General features: G+C 35.8%; 1 protein-coding gene and 2 pseudogenes across 1 annotated transcript; 1 reads left to right on the plus strand and 2 right to left on the minus strand.

Moving 5' to 3' along the window:
• Positions 1-10,068: 10,068 nt before the first annotated feature.
• On the minus strand, positions 10,069-11,825 carry LOC142520534 (uncharacterized protein At1g66480-like). The gene is made up of 2 exons (XM_075623549.1): positions 11,120-11,825; positions 10,069-10,288 (listed from the first exon to the last, which is right to left on the minus strand). The coding sequence occupies exons 1-2, from the start codon at positions 11,699-11,701 to the stop codon at positions 10,232-10,234; spliced, it is 639 nt and encodes a 212-aa protein (XP_075479664.1). The 5' UTR covers positions 11,702-11,825; the 3' UTR covers positions 10,069-10,231.
• Positions 11,782-15,815, plus strand: LOC142514993 (loganic acid O-methyltransferase-like; annotated as a pseudogene).
• A 1,026-nt stretch (positions 15,816-16,841) lies between these two features.
• LOC142555622 (ATP synthase subunit beta, mitochondrial-like) lies at positions 16,842-20,579 on the minus strand (annotated as a pseudogene).
• Positions 20,580-20,801: the final 222 nt, after the last annotated feature.

Raw genomic sequence — 20,801 nt, forward strand, 5'->3', positions numbered from 1 at the left:
GTCATCACCTGAAAGAGAGTTGCTGCACTGCAGGGCTGCCGCCTGAAATCAATATTACCCTTTCTCGAATGATCAAAATATCAGGATGGGTCAGAATCTTCAAGTATTTGAGGAAGGGAAGCTTGGGAAGATAAAGTTGTAAGAGTGGTCGAAGGCTGAAGCGTTTTGCTGCTGGGTAGGTTGGTTATATGGCAGATTTTTATAGGGTTGGCTCGCGCGTGTGAGGAACAAATATTTTCATGGCACACGTTTGAAAATATTTGACTGGCAGGTGAGATCTGTGCATTGCCTCTATTTCACCAACCCTTTATGTTTAACAAACAATTAATTAAACAAATTATGATTTCAAATTAAAATAAATATCATTTCAAATTTCAGAATTTCTATTTTTAAATCAAACAAACAAAATATATATATATATATATATATTTATAGAACTCTCAGTTTAACACCTCAACGAATGGCCACTATATATAATTCTTCAAGTAATAACATAACATTACAGGCCTTTCAAGTTTCTGGTCTTCACAATTATCATTATCTATGTCTCAATGCTAACATATTATTTTTTTATTTTTGTTAAAAAAATAATAAATCCAAAACTTCAACAAATTAATTTTTTTCCTAGTGATCCCATTCTATGGGGAACTTGTCAAAAAATCCCTATACCTATTCTTAACTTTCTCTTTACTCCCTATCCCATTAAAACTTTGTTTCAACTCCCCATTTCTTTTAAATTTTCAAATTTACCCTTATATCTTTATTTTGAATAATTGATTTTTCCTTTGTAAATAATGGCCCATCATGCTTCCGTAAAATAAATTAAATCTTTTACCTCTTTGACCGGAGTACCACCGGGTTATATCCACCGTATTTTACAAACTGCTCCTCACAGTCCAACCACGCGATCGCAACCGATGGTTACTAAGCAGATTCCTTCAGCAGAACTTGGCACAACTCTAATTCGTTTCCTACCTTAGAGTGTACAGTAAAAGATAAAATTTTGAAAATAATACATGAGAGGGGCTAAGAGCAAAGATCTTTTTATTCAAACACCAACATTTTATTATTACATAGTAACCTCCTGTAGAGGATGAGAAACTTGTTTAGCTACTCACAGTAGCTGAACTCACTACACACATATACTTGAAAGAAAATTATTACAAATGATTTGAAGAAAAATGAAGAGGTTGATCGATGCCTTCATCTTCATTCTGCCTCTTTATTTATAGAAGACTCCTTCGGATTTGAAACTCAGATTTCAAATCTTCCTAAGCCTTTACAGCTTGCCTTGGGACCCTATAGTGGTTGAGTGGTCCCTTCTTGAACTGTCTTTTTATAGATTATTAATCTAGAAATTAGTCTGGAAGATATCAGCTGTAATCTCTTTTCCTTCTTCTTTATACATTTGAATTATCGATCTAAGAGCTGCAGCCTCACTTCTCTTATACTTGATTCGTCTTTTCAAGACTTTTAGATATACACGGTACATCTTCAAGTTTTGATTCTTGGTGTATTTAACTGGTTCCAATCTTTCTTTATTTATAGATGAAAATTTCGGGACCAGTTATTTGCCTTTTATTCATTGGATTCTTTTAGTCTTTTTTAAAGATACAGTATCCAATGTCCTTTTGTCTTTTACCACTCATTATTAGTGGTTTTTTATGTCATCCACCTACTTATTATTGGTGGTCCTTGTCCTTCCACTCACATGGTGGGTTTTCTTTTTGTTAGTGGGCTGATCACATGTACACTTTTAATTTTGTCGAGGAATATTTGGCTTTCGGTGTCCTCGAGGAAAACGTGAATGTGGTCCATCCCCACTTGTGCTTGTGTCGGTAAAGTGTTTTCGATCAGATCTCGGTTTGAATCCTTTACCGAATTCAGGTTCCTTCTGGTTTTGGCATTCAAGGCAGATGTTTTCTGACCATCTTCCTATATGTGCCATGTTACAGAATTTTCGGTGAGTCTCTTTACTAGCCGGCAGCTTGCTGTTCCACAAAAGATTTCTCTTTTTATCGAATAAATCTTCTGCAAAACTTGTTGTTTTTCCTGTCATGGTATTTAACAAGAATGATCCGTTCATCGAATGATTATAGAATTTGAACGGAAACTTGACTTTGTCCATCTCAGTGAGACAGACCCATAGACCCCAAGCTCTTCTGGTAGACATATCGTCTTCAGAAACTGAAGCAATCAGGGGGTGTTTCTTCTGTCGGAGGGTCCTTGATAAATTTTTGAACATTTGTATCCGGCCTCCTTAACTTAATGAAATGAAAGGCTTCGTGAGAACCTTTCCCTGCTGGTTCTGGTGCTGCACTGAAGAAGTATAGCTCCAAAACATCTCCTCTGGACAAATAATCATTATTCGCCCAAGTCTCGTGAACAGCTTCCTGGAATCCACTTTGGTAGACCTGAGATTTCCGGAAAGCTGGATGAAGTAGTATAAACTGAGGCAAGAGCCCCGAATTCATACCATGTCTTGACCTCCTTTGGATATGAATTTGGTTTCATCCATACCCTGGGATATTTTCCTAAAACATCAACCCTGTTGGTAGCTGGGTTAATGCATACTCTTGTTTTTAATTTCTCCCAGTTTTGTTGGTAAACCTGAAATGGAGAAATTGTAAATTCATTAGTACCAACCTTAGTTTTGTCTTTGTCAGTACGAGGCCTGAGGTTGATCTCTTCCGCTTCAATCCCCGAGGTGAAGGGTTGACTTGAGGACTCAAGATAAGGATCAGGAGTCTCAATTTTTGTTTCAGCCGACTCATCTGGTGATGATCCCGACTTAACACTTGTGCAAGGGGTATTTGAATCCCCCGCTACAGGTGTAGATTCCTGTACTCGAAAACTCTCTATTTGGAAAACCAATGGTTTCTCAATGCCTTGGAGGATAGGCCTTTGCATTACAGACCATAACTGAGTATATGCCTGTAAACAACCTGTAATTCGATCAGAGACAATTCTCTTATCAGCTTGTTGCAGCCTTCCCGCAACTTCTGTGTTAACGACCAACTTGTTGAACTCGGTTTGAAGCATTTCAAGGTGTTCCCTCAAATGCCTCTGCATCTTGATAATAGCATCAATGTCAATGTTGTTCATCTCTTGTTAAAAAATCTGCAAGAATATTTTCATGAGACTTTATTATCACAATATCAAAAATATAATTCTGACATAGTGCTTGCCATCTTAATAATCTAGCCTTCTCCGGTTTAGATTCAATTCTATTTCTTAAGAAAGCTTTCACCTGTGTATTATCAACTTTCAAAGTAAATTTCTTAGCAAGTAAAAATAATGGCCATTTTTCAAAAGCCCTTTTTACTGCATAAAATTCTTTTTCATTGATATGCCATCTAATGGCTTCTGCATCTGAGAATAACCCACTGCAGTATCTGCATGGTTGTTCTCCATCTGGGGTGAGCTTAGTAAGAACTGCTGCCCACCAATGATCACTGGCATTTGTGTATAATATCAGATCATCTTCATCTTGAGGAATAGCCATTTTTGGAAGATTTTTACAAACCTTCTTTAAATGTATAAGTCCTTCTGTGTGTTCTTTTGTCCATATAAATCTTGCATCTTTTTTCAATAATGGACTGAACACTTTCATGTGTTTTGCTAGGTTTTTTATAAACATCCCAGCAAAATTAACAACTCCTAAGAAACTTTGAAGTTGCTTCTTGTCTTTGAGATTTTCTGGAAAATTCTGCACCTTTTCCACTATGTGTTCTTGCAGAATTATTCCTGACTCATCGATTTCAATTCTGAGGAATTCAATCTTTCTTGTAGCAATGACTGCTTTCTTTTCAGATAAAACCAGTCTTCTTTCTTACAAACATTAGAGAAAATCTTCAAATGCTTAACATGTTCCTTCATATCTTTGGATGCTATTAAAATATCGTCAATGTAAACGAACATAAACTTAAAATAATCTTTAAAAAGATTATCCATCTTTCTTTGAAATATCTGGGGTGAATTAGCCAATTCCATTGGTAATACCTCCCAAATATAATGTCCTTGAGGTGTGGAGAAAGCTGTGAATTTCTTGTTTGCTTCCTCCATCCGAATCTGATAAAATCCGGATTTGCAATCAAATTTAGAAAATATCTTTGCATTGCGTATGCAACTAATTAGATGTTCTCTGCTTGGTATAAAATACCCATCAAACTCCAGAATTTTATTAATTTCTTGATAATTAATAACAAGTCTGGGTTTTCCTCTTTTTATCTCACCATAATTTCTTACCAGGAAACCTGGACTACTATATGGTGACATACCTGCTTTGATCAAACCAAGGTCCAAATGTTCCTTGATTATAATCTGCATATCTCCTTTGATCGGATAGGATTGCAACGGACAAATTCATACTCTTTGCCTTACTTAATTTTAAGGCAAGCTTTAAGTTGATTTTTGTCCCACCATGCCAAGGGATCTTCATTATAATTTTCTTTGATCCTCTTCTTGACATCTTCCAATGATACCTTAGATTCGAACTCTACTTCATTTGTTTGTAGAGTTATCTTAAGGAATTCTATATCTTCTGGTTGGAGTACTTGATCTGCTCTTAACTGGAGCATTGTTTCTCCAAACCGTCTAGAATCCTTCATTTTTGGGTTCAGAAGTTGTCATGAATCACCACGCTTGCTGCGAAATTGGATCGGCAATTTTCGGTAAAATGCTTCTCTTAGTCTCTGGACTATGATTTTGTGATCACAGGGTGTTGTGAACAATAATCTTCTAGTCTCATTTTCTTGAGTATAGGATTTGAACATCTGTAGGAAATTATTTCCTAACAATATGTCAGCTCCTGTATCATGAAAATAAATTGATGGTGTTTTAACCTTGTACCAAGGTATTTGCCCAGCACCGCCAATCATGATTTCTGTCATCTTAATCCCTTTACATAAGATTAAGATTCTTCTGGAAAAATCTCTTCCAGCAATCTTTGGTAACTCTTCTTCCAAATTATTTGGAAAAACACCTCTTTTTGCTGTACAGATTCCAGCACCTGAATCAATATAAGCAGCAAAGTATTTTGCCTTATATTGTTCATACAACATTCCTACTGGAATGTATATGGAAAATGGACTTGTGGTCATTGGATTTTGCACATCTTATCCTCTGCCATAAACTCCATTCCATACTTTAGACGTCTCTAGGGTTTATGTTCCTCGAGAAACTCTAATCCAAGAATCAGTCGATTTAATTCTTTCCCTGGAATTCCTTGAATATGAACTTCCGATTCTCCGATATTAATCAGTCCTTGGTAAGTTCCTATCATAGGTTGTTCCAAATAGTATATTAAATTACAAGGAAATTGATTCCTTTGCTTAGTAATATAAAATACGATTTCGACTTCCTTCCACCCTTCTGGGCATCGAAGTTTTCCTATTGTAGAAAAACTTTTTAGCTCATGTTGGGTTTCTATGACAGGCGTTCTTCCCCATCTATAACTTGTAATTCGATCTCCTTGAAAAGATAGTCTTCTTGATTCTCACCTAAGACTTTGATTCCTTTGTAGAATCGGTTTGTCTTGGATTTGGATATCTGTTTCCTGTATTAAAGGATACTCGACTCTTTCTGGATAAATTGCCTGAGCAACTTTTTCGAATATCTCAGGAATTTCAATAAACTCATTTCTAATAAACAATTCAGAATGATGTGTATTAGATAGAGCATATGAAATTTGATAGGTAATAGAATATAGCCTATTACCTTCTTTCATCAACCTTTTTTCCTTGAAATTTTGATGCAATGTCAAGGCTCGGCTGAAATCTCGATCTGCCAGGTTATAGGCTATCCTTGGATAGATTACTCCCACAATCTTTCCTGCACAGAGATTTCCTGAGATTGTTCCCAGTACTGAATCTTGTAGATTCCCCATTCTTTTATCGCATATAGCAATATCAATAGGTGAATCTATCCCTTCTTTGAAAGTATCCTTTATCATAATCTGGATTGCTCCAATATGAATCCAGGACATAGTCCTTGCTACTTCTATCTCGAGTTTTTGTAATTCCTCCTTAATTTCTTCAGAAGCAATTAACTGCATCTCCATTCTATTTCATGTAAGTTCCATCGGGATTGCCATTTCCCTTCTAGAAACTTTATAGATTAGATGATGCTTTCTGTTCCTTAGGCCAAGACTTCCTAAGAACTTTTCTACTTGTCCTGCAGAGAATCCTTGATATCTCTGTATACTAGGGTTTTCTCTCATGATCCTCTGGATCATGTTATTAGATATCGTTGTCTGGCTAAAGAATCCAGACAAATCCTCATGTGTTTCGTGTCGAAACACTTCGTCCTCAGTCAGATTCCGATTCAGTTCCATCGGATCCTTCTTGACTTAGAACTACTTCTTCTTCATATGTACTCTCATCTGAGGCAATGTCCTCAAATCAGTATACTTGAATAAGATCTTGGTAATAAACTGCTTCTTCAATATCCGGGGTAGGATCGAAGCGTTTAATACCTCTTTTTTCATTTTCTGGACAGTTGGTCGAAATATGACCTCTTGCTCCACATGTCCAGCAATTACAATCCTTAAAACTTTCATTTGCTTCGAGTATGAGCTCTTCTGAAAGTTTTCTTTGTAGGTGTTCTTCCTGTGCTTCGAGATGTACTCGATGCTTGGGATGATATCCTACTCCTTGATGGTCCGCTTCTTTGTCCAGGATTTATAAGATCTGGCTTTCTGTCTAGACCATACAGTTCTTGGCTTCCAAGAACTTCTTCCACTTCTAGCATAAGGATGAGTCCTAACACTTTTCCTCTTATGCTTTTGTGGTTTACTTCCAATAATTGTTGGAAGATCATTTTCTTTACAACACAAATGAGTTCTTTTGTTGATACCCCTTAAGCGTTTGTAATTCTTTTGTAATGCTGTCATATGACACCATTCTGCCAACTTTCCTTTAAGGAAAGAGGCTCTTCTTGCCATCGTATCTGGATTACCAGGTACGTATTCCCTTATGAGCATTTCTCTCCAAGGGCTTGGCATTTTTGCGAAGAAAAGCTGCATAGCTATATCTTCTTCGACTCCTGAATTCCATCGATGTTTAGTGAATAACATAATGTATTCATCTACCAAACATATATCGTATAATTCAAGACTATACAGAGCTTGAGTATATTTCTTCCTCTTCTCTGTATCTTGACTGTTAAAATAGTCTACCTCTATAAATTGTGCTTTAAATAGGGTGGCCATTTTTCCGGCTATCTCGCTCAGAGATTCTCCGGTCAGGACTGACTCTTTCATTTCTAATGAAGTCATGTCCCTAAGCAATTTTCACTGATCCCATTAGACTCATTTCTAAAAGTTTAATGAATCCTTCTTTGTTGAGATCAAGTGTTCCTGCTGCGATTCTCATAGCAGATGTCCAGTCATCTATGAGATCTTCCCTGTTTTTGAAATCTAATATATCAAGGTTAAGCATAACCCCGTAAGGATGTATTGGATCTAAAACAGTCTTCCCGTAGGGTGTTTGATGCAAGGGAATTTGACTTCTCCTTGTCCTTGTACCCGCTGGGTATGATCCTCCACCAGTATGGAAATCAGATTGAGATTCTCTCATGTTAACATTCTGAGATCCCACACTTTCCCTTGGTGGTTCCTGAGTCGATGACCAGGTTATAGCAGGTATTTCAGCTCCTGTTGTGTTCATCTTTAGATCTACAACTTTGAGATTTGCAAAAGATTTTGCAATCTCTTGTAGATCCTCCAGACCAATCATTTCTAAAGTTGTCATCAGATAAATTTCTTTTCTGAGACAGATTTAATTAGATTGATCATATTTTCTTCTTCAGTCAAAGGTTTTGACACCACTCTGGCTTTTCCTTGTTGGTGTAACAAGGGTTCAGTACCAAATGATGGTGGTAACCAACCTCCTGAAGTTCTTTTACTAGAACTTGATTGTTGTTCTAGTTTCTGAATTCTTGTTTGAATATCCTTTAATATTCCAAGAATTTCTTCCCTGGGTTTTAAGGATTTCTTCAACTCGTTGGGGTACAAAATATAGCATGTTGCCATAATTTTGTACTGTTTTCTGGATTTCTCTAAGATCTAAAGAGAGCTTAGAGGAGTCTGGTACTATTTCCAGAAACTTATTTGCTTGAATCATAAGTTTACCTGAGATTTTACCTGAGGGTGCTGATGCGTCTCTTTCTGCTTCTGATATCTAACAATAGTTAGATAAACTTGTGTATATTCCAAAATATTGGAATAGCTCTTGTAAATTATTTTTCTCGAACCTAAGTTCGGATTCATAATTTTTTCGAAATTCTCTTCTCTTACAGTTAGTTACTATTAAAAATAAAATTTGTGTTTGAAATAAATCAACCTAGCTCTGATACCATTTTTAAAGCGCGGAGGATCAATTAAAATTAAAATAGGAATAAGGGTATTTTTGTCCATTTTAGGGTATTAGGGAGTTTAAAGAAAATTTTTGATGTGTAGGGAGTTTGGGTAAAGTTGAGTTTGAGTTTAGGGATTTATTAGCAATTTACCCCATTCTATCATTATAAAAATACAATTTATCAGGCTCTCACGGGGAAAAAAAAAAAAAGTAAGTGATTTATTAATCAAATAAAAGTATGTTGGTGAAAAATGAAATTGAACTTTATGTTATGAAAAATTATTAAATAGTTTTTGCAGAAAAAAATACTTAATGCTAGGTGAGTTTTTAATTTGAAATTATTTATGTTAGGTTTTTAAGTAATTCTTTGTTTAATTCTATTCGTATAGTTTATCAATACCTTGAATATCACTTGTCTTATCTTGACATAAAAGATAATAATTTTCATGGATCGGGTCGATTAAGAGATTCGTCTCAAAAATTGAATCGTGGACGATTTCAAAAGTATTTTTGCGAATTGACATATATTTCAACCGCTTATTTAACAAGATTTTTCTTAAAAGCATTTCTATATTAATTTTGAAACGAACGTGACACCACCCTTCACCTACGAAGAAAAATAAAGAAATATACCCACAAAATCAATTAACTTTACTTCATCACCAATCATCACAAAATTTTCTGCATTAAAATGAAATAAAATAATAATATCAGAATCTATTTTTTTATTTAAGAAAATACATTAATTATGTATATATGCACAAAACTACCTCCTCCAACTTGGTCATCCACCATCCCCGCCAACCTCGCCTAACGAAAAACGAAATACTCACCAACTCTCGAGTTGTAAAGAAAGTAGTTAATTATTAATTATCATTCCAATAATTGTGACAGCCCAAATTAATTTTATAGAATATAAATAAAATATGTTCACACCAATATTTCTTGTCTTAATAGATTTCATTTTATTTTTTTATTATCTCAAATATATAGTCTAATTTCTATATTTATTATTATTTTTTTCATGTATTTTATCAATATATCTCAATTAAATAAGTCTCAGAAAACATGCAACTTTTTTTGAATAAAATAAATAAGGATAAAATTTGGATTGTGCTTGTAAAAAAAAATTTTCCATGGTTTTTTTTCTTAATATATATGAAAAACAATGAACTTATATATTTGGAACAAATGGAGTATCTTTTTACAATTTTTTGACATCATACTTCGCTTAAATTTGCTTTAACACATTAAATAGCATATTAAAATAACATCCGAGTGAGGCAATTAGGAGAGAAACTACATTATATTTAGGAAAGTCGTTAGACACAATTCATGGAATTAACATATATATTTTTTATCCCATACAGAAATTGAAAAATGAAGCTCGTCTCACGAGTAAATTTTGTGAGACATGTATTTTATTTGAGTAACTATGAAAAAAATTATTTTTTAGATTACGTTTGAATTGAGATATTTGAATTTATGGTATAATTTCAATAACTGGATTGAAAAGTGAGTTTGAATTTGAAGCAAATAATTATATTTGAAGAACCTAAAGAATTTTAAATATTTCATAATAATTTTGAGTAGAATGGATAAAATGAATCCTCCGATTCAAATACAACCTTGCAAAAGTACATACTCTCTCATAATTCCCACAATGAAACTGAAAACCTCAGCATTATTTTATGTTTTTTTTTTTAAATAAAAACCTCAGCATCTTAAACATCGCAATTTTTATTTTTAATATACAAAAGTAACCAAGCTTTTATACTGATTGCTGAGAATTCTCGAGGGGAATTCGGAGGGATAATACAAAATCTTGGATATTTAATAATTAATCCATTCTCATAACTCGAGTTTGGCCTCAGCTACGCCACAGCGAGTTGGATCTCTCCTTCATTGATTGGCATAAATCCCACTCGTTTCTGCAGAAAATGAAAGAAAAAATTAAAAAAATAAAATAAAATCGTCAAAAACCTCAATACATTAATATATATAATTGAAATACATCCAACATATTATTGTCGTTAGATTAATCATGTATTTCACCCATATGGCCTAAATTTGATGAATTAAATAAGTTTTTAACATTAATTTTCTAGAGTAGATCTCTTGAGAACGGTTTTGTCAACTCTCTAAATTTGAAGAATAGGTTAACGTGTAGTTGCTTTAGAATTTATTTATTCAACAAGTAAATAATTTGTTTTTGAATATAAAGTATTATTTTTACCAAAATTTAATTATTCAACTATAAGAATTTTATGAAATATTTATGTTGTTTGAAAAGCTAACGCAGGATACAAATCTCGAACAAATGAATGTATAAAGTTTTCAGGTTCCATCGTATGATATTTACGACATTTGTAATTACTTATTTGCATTGATTACGATCGCAACTTTGAAAATGATAAATTCGAAAGAATCTGATTGAAGCCGAAAACGTTTTTATCACCACAAGGAAGTTTGAAATTGTCAAAAATATATAACTATACGAGTCAATCATATTTATTTTTTACAATAATTATTAATATTTTTTGCATAACAATTTATATATTTTTTAAAATAATTTAAATGAAAAATATTTCTCATAAAATTTATAAACAATTGGTGAATTGGACAATGTCAACCAACCTTATTAAATAATAATTAATAAGAAAAACATTTTCTTCCCAATGGGGAAACCCTGTAGACTTGTCTTGAACAGATTATGATTATTATAGTTAGGGTAGTAATTGGAATAATGAGTAAAAACAAACCTCTCGAGTTTTGGGGCCTGGTTTAACGGCGTCAAGATCCAGCCGCCGCAACTCTCCACATGCCGGTGGAACGCTGCTGCTCCCCATGTACAGGCTAATGATTTTCTCCGCCACCTCATCCTCGCTCTTGCTCTCCGCCATCAGCCTCTCCACTTCGACCTTGGGCAACCTCACCTTCATCCTCACTCCTCCTCCGCTCTCTCGTTTTTCCTCCTCCTCAAACGCGATGCTCGGCTGCTTCATAATCGAAAGATCAGAAGACGATCGCCGTGCCAGCAGCAAGCTCTCGAGCCGATCCTTGGCGCTCATTTGAATCCCCGAACGCACCCTCCGAGTGACCCTCTCTTCAGGAAACTTAGGCAGCTCCACCAGAAAATACAACCTTTTCGGCTTCAACTCCTGCCGAGGCTCCAACTGCTTTGCCCGGACGCCGTAATGCTTCACCGCCTCCGACTCCAACAAGACGTAGCCGGGGTAATTTTTCAAAACCGAACCGGCTTGCACAGGAGCCTTCAATTTGAACGTTTCTCCGTTGATTTTCATCACTTTTACGCTCTTTCTTCCTCCCAAACTATTCCCCATTGTTATTAATTTGGACCCAGATTTCTTAGGTCAAAAAGTCATACGATAATTAAAATATATAATGGATGAAAAATCGAGAAATGGGTACGTTTTTATGGAGGTTTGAGGGTTGTTAATGGTTGGGAGTTGTGGGATATATGAGATTGAGCTTGAGGGGTCAAATAAAGATCTCAATTTTGAAAAACGGGACCTTCTTTGACAATTGTAGTTATTCTCGTTTTTGTAACTATCAAACATGATATTGTATTTAATATTTATCATATCAAAATATCGATAACATGGACAATTTTTTTTAATAATATATCTTAGAAGACAAAAATTTGTGTGAGACGATCTCATGAGTTATACTTTGTGAGATGGGTCTCTATTTGGGTTATCCATTAAAAAATATTACTTTTTAGAGTAGATGTCTTGTGAGACGGTTTCACGAATCTTTATATGTGAAACAGATCAATCCTACCGATATTCCCAATAAAAAATAATATTTTTAGGATAAAAAGTAATATTTTTTTATGGATGACCCAAATAAGATATCTGACTCAGAAAATACGACCCATGAGACCGTCTCACACAAGTTTTTGCCTACTTTTTATGCTAAGAGTATTACTTTTTATTGTGAATATCGGTAAAATTGACCTGTCTCACAGATAAAGATTCGTGATACCGTCTCACAAGAGACCTACTCATCTTAGAAAATGCATTATTATTAACAATTAGTTTTTATTAATTTTATTTTTTCGATCTTATTCAAATCACTAGTTAATGTTAATACGAAATATTGTGGCTACTATCTATATAAATTTTTAAAGGGTATAATTACCAATATTACAAAAAATGGAGCTCGATCTTGAAGAACTCAAAACACTTCTCGAATAGAATTTAAATAGAAATATGTTTCAATTTGGGCGTCAATTAAATTAAATAATAAAAAAAAAGGCCAACTGAGCTAGAATTAACTAGGTTACATTTTTCATCCCCCCGACTTTTTTGTCTTTGTGGGGACAACCTTGTGTTTGTGTTTCAGCTAGCGAACGACCACAATGGCTTGTTGTGTTCACACATCACTAAATAATAATAATAATATCTCTTTCTATATTTGACTTACGCAATTACGACATTTTTTATTAGAATTAAATTCTTGTCTATTGAGTCATAGGTTTATTATCAAAAGTCTTCAGATTATGAATTTTTTTTAAAACAAAAAAAAATATTTTACGGAACAAATAAATGATTTCGACATCACCCAAATAAGTAAAAATATATATATATATAAGTAAAACCACTTAATGAAGAGGGACATATTCTTGGTAAAGCATTTTATTTGGGGTGGATATGTTTGAATTAAAAGTGAGAATTTATAATTAGACAGGAATCCTTGAAATGATTAGAGCAATAATATAAATTTCGTTAATGGTGTTTTGTCATGCTGGGTGAAAATGACTAATAACGTTAATCACGGCGTGGATCCAATAGATTCGGGTCATGTATAGTAATGCATGTGGGCTTTGGACTTAAATTCATATAATCCGACTTTGTGTTTGGAAAATTCAACACCAATCACGAGCGGAATCGCTACGGTTGAATTGTAAATAATAAAAAAATATGAAAAGTGTCTTTTTTTTCCATTTAATATATTATTTTGTTTATCTGCATTTTCGAAGTATAAACCTTGCATTTTACTATACTCGGCTTCATTCACCGGATCTCGTGTTGGCAGGGATATGTGACGCGGACAATAGCTAAGCCTATAGAATAAATTGGTGCGAAAGAAAACCCAACCTACGCTGACTGGAGATCCCAAGAACTAGGTTCAATGGGAAAATCTAATCACACTAATTTGGAAAACCACTGTGGGGGTCCATTCCTATTATGAAACAGTGAATGTTGAGGATAAGCTTACGGCTTTTAATGATTCTGATAAGAAGCAATATAGATCACTTATGTGAAAGAAAAGTGGGGCCGCTTCGAAGGAATTGCAGGGCTCAATTCTAGACCCTCTTGCAGAACCAGGCGTGTGTTCATGGCCAAAACGAACACGATCATGATAACTGAATAGTATTAGAGAGAGTCTTGTGTGAAGTATATCTTAATTTACATAAACGGCAGAGCAGTTCAAGGACAACATGTCTACTAGTCATCTAGTAAAGCAAATATATTTCATAAGGGAAGGTTCAAAGAGTAACACCTACCTATCTTATGCAGGATTCAACTGTAGAACTTTGTCACCAAGATTTGTATCAATTTTCATTCATGTGGGGGATTGTTGGAAATTTTAATAAAATTTAGAGTTTGAATGAAAGTTATGACTCATGAATGTGAGATTGTCTTTTGGCTCTCCACATTCTTGAATTGGTTGTGGCTCATTATTGTGGAGTGTTTTTTGACTTTTCTACATTCTTGAGTTACTTGAAGACCTTTGGTTCTTCATATTCTTGAGTTAATAGGAAGATTAATTGAGTTAATTAATCTTCCATGACTATTGGTGTGCATTTTGGGGCTTATATATAGTGGGTTCATTTCCTCATTTCAAACACATGGTAATCTTTTCTCTTTCAAGTATTCTCTTGCATTTCATATTTTTAGCTTTTCATTTGACCTCCGTTAAATCTCGGTGATAAAGTAAAGGTACGTTTTCAGTTCGCCGTAGTAGTGTCTCGTGCTAAGTCACTGCTTGTTGTTCCGTTGTATCCTGGGAAACAGAACGATCCTCGAAGCACATACAGGAGGGGACGAATCTGTTTTAAGGAAACTGTACATGCTACAGGCATCGGTTTGGTTTTGTTTTCTTTTATACAATAGTCATACTGTAAACATCACACTTGTTTCGATTATTGCTTTATCTCTACAAGTTCGTTTCAACACTACTGTTTTTAACAATTTTACCTAACATGTACTCGAGCTACAAAACAACTTTTTGATGCATATTTGAATCAGTATGCCAAAGATATCGAGTCTTTTCTGAAAGCTAGGGCGGAGGAGCTGATTTCGGGGGGACTAATGGCCCTTCTTGTCCCTGAAGTCCCAAGTCTTATGGGTTCTGAGACAACTTTCACGACTCCAATAGAGTTACAACTTTTAGGTTCTTGCCTCATGCACATGGCCAAGAAGGTAAAAGCCAAATATATTTTTATGGAAAATTTGTCTCCCAATTTCTTGATGTACTCCGCTTTAGATCAATCATACATAAAGCAGTTTGTCGATAAACCGATTTTAAAACCCAAATATTTTTGCTGCATTACACATTGACACCAATAAACCTGCAAATATAAACCTCTATCACTGATATTATTGCAGGGAACGCTTAGTGAAGCAAAGGTGGACTCATTCAACTTCCTATTATATTTCACCATCCCACAAGAATTAAAGGCAATGATAGAGAGGAATCAAAGTTTAACTATCGAAAGAACAGAAACACTAAAATATCCAGGAAAACTAACCTTGACCAGCTTTTCTGCCCGCTCGATGTACCTCAGAGCCGTCTTTGAGGGATTGCCGATGAATCATTTTGCAAGTGATGGATGAATTGTTTGACAGGTACACGAAGAAACTTGAAGCTTCACCACCCATTTTTGCAGACCCTTCAAATGAGAGATCCATAATAATATTTGTGCTTCTCATGCATAAATTTGAATGATCCCAAAGTAGCAACCGTATGCCATTTTGTATGGTTACTACGCCGCAAAACTGCACTTTATCTTAAAGTTTCCAACTATACCCAGTGGTACTTAAATTTTTCTGAGATGGATTTTACAGGTTCTTTTGTTTGTAATACTTTGTATACGTTTTAATTCAAATCTTCATATTTGTGCTTTCGTTGAGAATGCGCTACTTAAAATAAGGCTACTATTTTATTAGTTTCAAGTAGTGCAGCAGCTTTGCCACCAACTAAATTATTTCGTAGTTACATATAGAAGCAGCGGATTCCGGGGCAATCTTCTCGGCCTTGGCAATCTCCTCTTCCATTCCTACGACCATGTAAAAGAATTGTTCGGATAGATCATCGTATTCTCATCCATTACCCCCCTTGCAAAACATAACACAATGAAGTTTCAAATATGATTTAAGTCTCATGTTCCGTCACATGATATATAGAGCACAGAACTGAAAGTTGACGGTCGTATCATAGAATTCAAAGAAAATTATTTTCACCCGAAAGCCGGTAATGCTCTTTTGCAACTCCGCACACATATTCCTTGGGCGCCTTTGAAAACTTCCTCGATATGGAAGGCTGGCTCGCTCAAGAACCTTTGAATTTACGAGCACGGCAACAGTCAAAATTTTCATCCTCGCTGAGATCAACCAATGGGTTCAATTTTTTAACTTGAAATGGGGGCAAGAAGAAATATTGCCCCCAAAAAGACTCCAAAAAACATTCAATTATAATTTGGAAAACCATTTAATTCTAAATAGACAAATTTTAACACCCATAAAAAAATAAAAATCAATCAAGCCGGACTACGAATTTATAAATTTTTTTTTAAAATTGAGATCATACTATGATAGATTATTTTGTTTTTGTCTTTGTTTTGTTTTTGTTTTTTTTTATCACGGTGTTATGATTAACTATCAAGACCACCATGATCATTGTGACAGATACTACGTTATTTTGAAATGACATTGAGACCAAAAAAACACATAATATGTTGCTTACCGTATTGTACATCAAGAACGCTGTCCAGTGTTGGTAGACATCGGTTTTGTCACATTTAACATGATACACTATATACAAACTAACATCTCATTTGATTATCCTCCCACAAATCTTGGCATCTGCAGACAAGTTTTAGACCGTTACTTAGGCCAGGGCTGTATTCCCTCCTAATGGCATCTACTTAATGGTTTTATTTTTTCAGAGTTGGAACAAGATCTAGCACACGAGTGCGGTGTGGTTGCTACCAAACTTAAACGTTCGGCTTGTCTTAGATTTCAAGAATTGAACCCTGAATTCGAGGACTAGTTGTCTGTTCCCAGTCATATTGTTGCGGCATGGATGAGAGCACGTGAGAGATGGCAAAATGAAGATAAGAATTTTTTCAAGATGCAATCAAGAAGGTAGCCTCACAAGGCATTGACCACGTTAATACTCAGAAGTCAGAACGTGCAAGTTGATAAAAATATAGTAGTAAAAAACCTTCCCCAGTGAGAGCAACCCATTGTTCTGGAAATAAATGTGAAAAAAAATATACAACGTCCGTCCCAGTCTTGACTCCCTTATTGATTGACGTACTAAAACAGATTGGGGCTCGGCAGGGAGGGAGGTTTAGCTCCACCACCGTATGACTAGCGCAGCCACACAAGACAGAAAAAAATAGTCCGAAAATTTAGTCCAAAAACTCTTTATGCTGGCGTTACTGCCATGAACTAAATTATTTTCGAAAATATCAGCAGAGGGGGAGAAGAGGAAGTCATCGAGACTCTGATGTATCTAAGCAGCAGATTCCTTGGCAATCTTCTCGGCCTTGGCAATTACCTCTTCAATTCCTCCTACCATGTAAAATGATTGTTCGGAAAGATCATCATACTTTCCATCTAATACTCCCTGTTAAAAGTAATAACACCGCGTGTCAATGTGAAAACCGATGACAATTTGACCAAAGCAGATCCAAAATACAGACAGTAAAGGAGGCAGTCTGAACGAAGACATCATATTACTGAAAGTCATAAGCAATGGTTAACCAATAATCACAAAAAACCTGTAATGACACTAGCCAAACAAATAGGACCATGTTCGACAGGGGATGATCATTGAGTAAGGGCCCGAAGAAGAAGCTCATATGTCATCCATGTAATTATAAGAACGGTTTCTTTAACCATTTTGTCTCTTTGCTATCTCATATACAACAACTGCCAAAAAGAACCGATCTACATTCTACACAATAAATTTTCTCATGTTTTTAATTTTGAATGTTTAATTAATTTACTTATGCATAATAAATTTAATTCTACTCTATAGACCTTTTTTTACCTTCACCAAAAAAATAATAAGATATGAAAAGTGCACAAAAGCTCTGACAGCAAGGAGAGTTGGACATTCAATCTTAGAAAACAACTCAATGATCAGACACATCATGTTCTACAATATTGGGTATAACTCTGCAAGTCCAGGTGAAGTGATAAAAATAGTAGAAATGAGTAGAGAGAGCCTAGCATAAGCTTAAAAGGACAACACTTTACCTGAAAGCTGGTAATACTTTCTTTCAACTCCACGTACTTCCCGGGGGCACCAGTAAAAACTTCTGCAACATGGAAAGGCTGGCTCAAGAACCGCTGAATTTTGCGGGCGCGGGCAACAGTCAATTTGTCATCTTCGCTGAGCTCATCCATTCCAAGAATAGCAATAATATCTTGAAGATTCTTGTAATTTTGAAGGACTTTCTGTACACCACGAGCAGTATTGTAATGTTCCTCCCCCAGGATGTGAGGAGAAAGCATTCGAGATGTTGAGTCCAAAGGATCGACAGCAGGATAGATACCAAGCTCAGAAATCTGATTCAAATAACAAGAATAAAAACAATCAAGTCATAAACAGTCGAACAATGTTTCCTTTAGTAACTTAAAGAAAGTATTTATACCTGTCGAGATAACACAGTCGTGGCATCCAAGTGAGCAAAGGTTGTTGCAGGAGCTGGATCTGTCAAGTCATCAGCTGGCACATAAATGGCTTGGACGGATGTAATTGAACCTTTCTTGGTTGTAGTAATACGTTCTTGAAGGCCACCAAGATCTGTAGCCAAAGTAGGTTGATAACCGACAGCAGATGGGATCCGTCCAAGCAAAGCGGAGACTTCCGAGTTAGCCTGTATGAGTCATAACAAAAATGATTAAAAAACCACAGCAACACATGCCTGGTAATGATTAAAAAAATTAGTAACACATGTCATGAACATAAAGAACCATTTTGAGAATGATTTTGAGCATGCGACCACCTGGGTAAAACGGAAAATGTTGTCAATGAAGAGGAGCACATCTTGCCCTTCCGCATCTCGAAAATGTTCAGCCACGGTCAGTCCAGTCAGTCCGACTCGAGCACGAGCACCAGGAGGTTCGTTCATTTGACCATAGACCAGAGCACATTTGCTATCAGCCTAATAACAAGTAAAAGGAGAAAACATAATGGGACAAAAAAGTAACATCAAACCAGATAGAGGAAATTGATCAAAGTGGGTGTGAACCTGCTTGTCACCTAGCTTAATGACACCACTCTCAATCATTTCCCTGTACAAATCATTACCCTCTCGGGTACGTTCTCCCACACCAGCAAAGACAGAGAAACCACCTGCAAGAAAATTATGCAGAAGTGAGATAAACATATGCAACCAAAGATTTATCACATATCGCATCAACTAGGAACCAACCATGAGCTTTTGCAACGTTGTTAATCAGTTCCATAATAAGTACAGTCTTTCCTACACCAGCACCACCAAACAGCCCAATTTTCCCTCCTCTTTGGTAAGGTGCAAGAAGGTCAACAACCTGAGTTAGAAAAAAAAGTAGTGTGTATTTATAAACATAAAATTCACATAAGCGGATGAATGAAGGGAAGTAAGAAAACATATCAATGAGAACATGTGTCATGATTAGATTGATTAGAATTCAGAAATCACCTTGATACCCGTGACAAGAATTTGTTGCTCTGTTGCTTGCTCCACAAAGGCAGGAGCTTCGCGGTGAATTGGTAAAAAGTGTTCAGTTTCTGCAATATTGTTCATTTGTTAGCAAAGGGGAAACCGTCTTTGATCACTTAAGTGGTTGCAGCTAAAAGGCAGCACGTCACTTACTAATGTCGCCTCTATGATCTATAGGCTCCCCAATGACATTGATAATACGACCAAGAGTGGCTCGGCCAACAGGCACCTATGATTCAACAAAGTGAATAAAAATCATAACCAAATACATCGCATGTATATATGGTATAAAATATCCTAACTTCATACATGGACACACCAACTCCGTGTTTGGTTTCTGATAACATAATAATTAGCTACAGTCAGAAACGGAAAAGCTTACAAATTTTCTCATATTCAGCATAAAATGGAAAACAAACTCCAAGTTTTGTAATTGGGAAATGCAAAATCATTGGCTTTAATCCACAGACGGCAAAGCTTAATTTTTGTCTTACTCGCCCAACCAAAATCTACGGAAGGATTGAAAGGAATAGTCATTGTACGTGAAGTTAAAAAGAATTTAAAAGACCAATCAACAATCAGATGAACTGTAACTATGAACAGGAACACCAGCGTATCCAAGCATCAAAGGAAAAATAATGTCACTCACGGTGATGGGGGAACCAGTGTTAAGCACTCGCTGGCCTCGAACCAACCCTTCAGTCCCATCCATAGCAATACATCTCACCACATTCTCACCCAAGTGCTGCGCCACCTCCAAAACAAGCCTGATCTGATTATCCAAAACCTCCAAAGCCGTCAAAATTGGAGGCAAACCTTCTTGAAATCTCACATCGACAACGGCTCCGATAACCTGACACACCTTGCCAATCGAGCCCTGACCAGTAAACTCATCGGTGATTTTCCCTCCGGTCTCACTCTTGGACGGGGGTGGAGCTGAAGGCGTGGAAGCCGCGGATGACGTCGCGTAGTGAGCGGCGAAGCGGTGAAGGAAGTAGCCAACGGGAGCGGGGCGGATGTGTCCGCGGCTTGGGGACGGCTGAGAATGGGGATCTAGAAGCACGGGTAGCGGCGGATCGGAGGAATGAGGCTAGCAGCCTCCGTGAAGCCATGGTGAATTAGATGATTACTGAGGGAGAGTAGCGCGGAAAAGATCAAAGGCAAAGATTGAAGCTAGGGTTCGTCGAAGATGAAGAGAAGAGAATGGAACGAATGGAGAGTATAAAATACACACTGAGCTAACGAAGTTTAATGTTGATTCACGTCACAACACGCAGACAATACTCTGCTGCCTATTATATTAATTATTATAATTATAATTTTTAAAAATGATAATGTAATAATTGTATAATAATTTAGACATAAATGTGTTTACTTGAAATATCGGGTTTATATAAATATATATATATTAACGATTCATTACACACGCGATATATGTATTTCGTAACAAATAAAAATAAAAATAGTTTTTTAAA

Source organism: Primulina tabacum, chromosome 1 (assembly GCF_025594145.1).
Source record: "Primulina tabacum isolate GXHZ01 chromosome 1, ASM2559414v2, whole genome shotgun sequence".
Classification (NCBI taxonomy): Eukaryota; Viridiplantae; Streptophyta; class Magnoliopsida; order Lamiales; family Gesneriaceae; genus Primulina; species Primulina tabacum.

Excerpts from the sequence above, each read along its gene's own strand:
- LOC142520534 (XM_075623549.1), bottom strand. The coding sequence starts at position 11,701 with ATGGGGAATAGTTTGGGAGGAAGAAAGAGCGTAAAAGTGATGAAAATC. Across the intron at positions 10,289-11,119 it reads CAGGCCCCAAAACTCGAGAG|AAACGAGTGGGATTTATGCC; the intron begins GTTTGTTTTTAC and ends CATTTTCTGCAG.